Below are 4,469 nucleotides of genomic sequence, written 5' to 3'. Positions count from 1 at the left end.
GATGCTTTCAAAGAGTAGCAACAAACACACAAACTGTTCAATTCAGGCTAAATGAAACATTCATAAATGTTCATTACAGACACCAAAAGGCCTAAAATAGAACAGCTACTAATGAATTCATGAATGTTTGTTCATCAATAGAAAATATGTCTAATATTTTTTAAGAAAGATGCTGAAATAGCATTAAAGTTACAGTTTGCAGTCTCACACAGATAATATTACACAATTACTTAAGTCAATTTATCTGTCTTTCACATATTAAACTTGCTTTCATTCATTAATGCAGTCAAAGGGTAAATGTTTCATCTTAGTGATTAAAAACGGTCTACCTTGAGTGTACCCATGGTCAACTTTACCCTTGGGTAAGCAGCATGTCAGTCTCAAAGTACATTCTAGCTTGCTCTTGCCTCCTGTTTCATCACTAATAGAGACCATAATTTACAGACTGAGAAGCTATGTTTATCATTTGTACGCAGTCTACAGCTCTCACAGAGATACCTTGCACAAAAAAGTAACTGAAAATGTTTGGGTTTTTTAGATTAAGTGAATAGCCAGCTTTTTAAAAACATTTTAGCCACAACAGCATATCAGAAACATTTTTAATAGATGAAATAAATACTCCATTACATGCATGGTCAAAACACTTGAAAATAATATGGGGAAGTCTGGTAAATAGTGTAAACCCTAGGGCGCACACTCACAGCAGCTTTAAAAAAATTCACACACACTGAAAAAAAATAAAAGCATCTTGACACTCAGCTCACTCTTTCCAATCTCACAAAGCACATATAATGGAGCAGGTCAGCCAACTATAGGTTCATACTGTGAGGCTACATCCATCATCGAGGCTGGTGTTTTCACTGGAACTGAAAACTGAGGTAAACTTTTCAGGTCTGAAAGCTGCTGTCTGTTGGTGAGAGCGCATTGTCTGCTGAGCCCGGTTCATACCCAGAGTGGGTGAAGTGGTCCATTTTGAGCATGGTTTAAGTTAAGTTACATCCAGCGCAACCTCAAAAACCCTGCAGTGGTTGTTTTAGTGCTTTTCTGCATTCTACACACAAATTTTAACCACAAGAACAGGCCCACACACAGTGTTCTTCTGATGTTACTCTACACCTGATGAATAGGGATTAACCCAAAGTGAGTCTCTTTGGTACATGAAACAAGAGACTGAACCTACACAGCCCCTTCCTAAACTAATTCACAGAATGGGAGTTGACTGGTGGCAGAGTCCTTGGAGAGGAGCGTTCTCTGAGTGCCTGAGTAAGCAGAGTGCAACCATCGGACACAGCGCACGCCGAGTTACGCAGACGCTCACGGTAGTCTGCCATTTTGGAGCTGCTCTCGGGATGCTGGGCAACATCCCTGAGGCCCTGAGTGAGAAGGACACAGGCAGAAACCACACTCATGGCCCCACCTAACACTGCCGTTTGCACCCCCTTTCCTTCGGCAGAGATGCTTGCAGCTCTTCCAAGGAACTGTGGCTCTGTAGCAAACCCAACAAGGGCGCCGACAGCCTGGACGAGAGCAGCACTGAAGAGGATGCATCGATTCCTGGTCAGCTCACTGGGCTGGGTTTTCACCTCCTTCACACACGCCAGGAAGGCCGTGCCACTTGTGCTCATGCTCTTGACGCTCAGCTTGAACTGCTCTTTTGCAAAGCGGTCCCTGGACCTCTCGCTGGCCAGTGATGAGATGTCCGTTAGAGTCTTGAGGTTGGTGGAGATGTTCTGAGAGAGCTCGAGGAGGAGCTGTGGGGTGAGGTCTTGCAGGTGAGTGACTCGGAAAACGCTGCAGCTCTGTTCTACTTCATGTCGACAGCGGGTCACCTTGTAGCGATCCACCAGACCCGGAAGGCAGGGTTGGGAGCCAGGCGTCTCCACAGATGCCAGGTAGGCAGCATGAGCTGAGCACTCAGTCAAAGACACCACAAGGTTAGTCATCTCCAGGAGGCGGTCCCCTACTTCCGTGAAGCGACCCATGTTGAGCTGGCTCTGGATGTCATGGGTGAGAATGGAGAGCTCTTTAGTGCGGGCAATGACCGTGTCACGGCACTGGTCGAAGGTGTCAGCCACAGCCACACCTTCAGATGTCATGACAGGCCTGGTCTCACTGGACAGTAGGAGGAGGTCAGCCACGAGCTGCATCTTGCCCTTACATGTGTCACAGATGAAGGAGAGCCGCTTCCTCTGCTGCAAACTGCCACCGGGTGTGCTGGTTGATCCCTCACTTGCTGATTTGCCAGAGCCACCACTAGCCATAATAATGAAGGGAGTCAGAGGAAGGGGGAGAGGGTCAAATGGCTCTTGTATAAGGGTTCAGATATTTCGTTTTCTGCTGCTACAATGCATTTTACTGTTTAAGACACTTCTCAAATAAAACTAAATTTTTAAATAAGAACTGGCCAAACAGTCTTCCTTAAGTTCCTTCAGAGTTTAGGTTATTAATTGTAAATTACATGTTAAAACACAAGACACGTACGCTCAGTGTAAACATGCGGAAAGAGCAAAACTCAATTACTACATTTACCCCAAATAGTTAACGCATATGTGTCTGTATAAAAGCCTTAAGAATAGGAGTACATATGAATATATTCTCAGCATTATCTGCCTTAGTTTGTTAGTAAATCTATTACACAAAACACCCAAGAAAAAGCCCTACAACTTTAAAGTAATCAGTGTAACAAGATATACGCTCTTATTTGGAAATGTTAACTTAAATGCCCTGAACAACATAGTCACTATTCTAAGTATAGTCCCAGATTTTTGTGTGGGGGGAAAAGGAATTCACAGGCTTCTAAATTAAAAAATACAAATAAACACACACACAAACAGCAGTGCCACCAAGGTGCCTTCTAAACGGGAAAGTACACACTGACAAGCCCCTTGTCATCAAGAACATTCCCAAAGTGAATTGGCTCTGCTGAACAGCAAACGTCAAATTTCCTTCCTTGGTGTTCTTTTCTTTTTCTTTTTTTTTTCAAAGAAGACGTCACCTCAGCAATAAATGGGTGCCTTTTGAGTTTTCTTTCTTTCTCTCTCTCCGTTTTTTTTTTTTTTTACTTCAGGATATCATTTTGTGGCCATTCGCGTCACAGCAAATAGCCAGAAAAAGCACCGAGAGCTTGGCCGACTTGTTCCCACCGAGTGTGGCGTTCTCATGCTGGTTACAATCGGGGAACCACCCGGCAAGCTGTTCTGGTCAGTGGAAGGACTGGAGTTACCCTCCAACACCATCATTTCACGGGTCCTCCCGAGTAAAATTCACCGAAAATGCCACTGTCCAGGAAGAAGAAGCCTCTCAGTCCACTTTCAACCTCTTCTTTTTCAATCCGAGCGCTGGGTTATAAGCTAGCGACTGCTCCGGTCCTCTCGACTCCATATGCATCGTCCGTCAGTCCGCCCTCCACGTCCTCCTCCGCGTCTTAACTCGGGACTCGAGAGTGTGTAGCCCCGCATATCCTCTGTGTGCGCTCACTTTTCATATCCATACCAGCCAGTGTTCTCTGAACATATAAATCACTTGTTTTGTAGGTCCACGACACCGAATCCAAACAGCGCAGCAACAAGAAGTGGCCGTTATTCCCAGCGATTCAAAGTAGAGCTGCGCGCTCCCACTACAGTACTATCAGGAAGCAAGGAGGGTGTGGTCGCTTCTGAACGGCTGCTGGACTGAGCAAACTTGTAGCAACGGAACAATACCGGCAGTCCTTCGCGGTTAAGTAATTTTGCACCGTTTATATTTATTAACCTAATGTAGTTTAACATTAACGGAGTCGCGAAAAAAGTTCGTAGTTATACAGTGACCATAGAGTTCCGCGACCTGTTTTACTTTCAGGAGTGGCGACTGCAGCCCTGCCATGAGACATCTCTGTAAAGTCAAGTGAGCTAGCGCTAGCATAGCGAGCTTCCGAGACCGGAAGCCGTTTTATTAAACAAATAAAAGCACAGCTTTTATGCAACAGCATGCAGCCATGACGGCGAGGCCGTGGCGTTTGCAGTTGTATGGGATAAATAGTTGATTATTTCCTTCAAAAAAAATGACGCTACTTTTATTTTAGTTAAATTACATGTTTTAAGTTGGTTTCAATTAGTGAGTGATTTTAGTTATTTCAATTTATTTTCAATTTTGTATTTAGCATCATTCATCCTAAACATTGAAACTCCTCTGTTGACGCATATTGCTGATTAGTAGAAAGAGGCATTTCACATCTGTTTAATCATGAAAGACAATGGAAAATAAAACATAACCTCACCAAGGCACAGCAAACTGCACTGAAAATATGACAAAAGGCTAATTTCATCATAATCACAAATGCAGACAAACTTTGCTGGGATAGAGAAGGCTCTAAACAAGACGTTTTGAGAAAAATGAACAACATAACTTTTTTAAAAATCAATGATTACAAGGAAACTTTACTGTAAAATTAAGAGCTTAAGTATACAGACCTCTCAGTGATGTATTATTGA

General features: G+C 43.5%; 1 protein-coding gene across 1 annotated transcript; it reads right to left on the bottom strand.

The window, feature by feature from the left end:
- Nucleotides 1–585: 585 nt before the first annotated feature.
- On the bottom strand, nucleotides 586–3,871 carry tlnrd1 (talin rod domain containing 1). Its single transcript, XM_063477941.1, has one exon. The coding sequence runs from the start codon at nucleotides 2,259–2,261 to the stop codon at nucleotides 1,197–1,199; it is 1,065 nt and encodes a 354-aa protein (XP_063334011.1). The 5' UTR covers nucleotides 2,262–3,871; the 3' UTR covers nucleotides 586–1,196.
- Between the last annotated feature and the right edge of the window lie 598 nt (nucleotides 3,872–4,469).

Source organism: Pelmatolapia mariae, linkage group LG1, assembly GCF_036321145.2.
Source record: "Pelmatolapia mariae isolate MD_Pm_ZW linkage group LG1, Pm_UMD_F_2, whole genome shotgun sequence".
NCBI classification, from domain to species: Eukaryota; Metazoa; Chordata; class Actinopteri; order Cichliformes; family Cichlidae; genus Pelmatolapia; species Pelmatolapia mariae.
The sequence above is the reverse complement of the archived record's forward strand: the minus strand, read 5'-3'. Positions and strand labels throughout refer to the sequence as shown.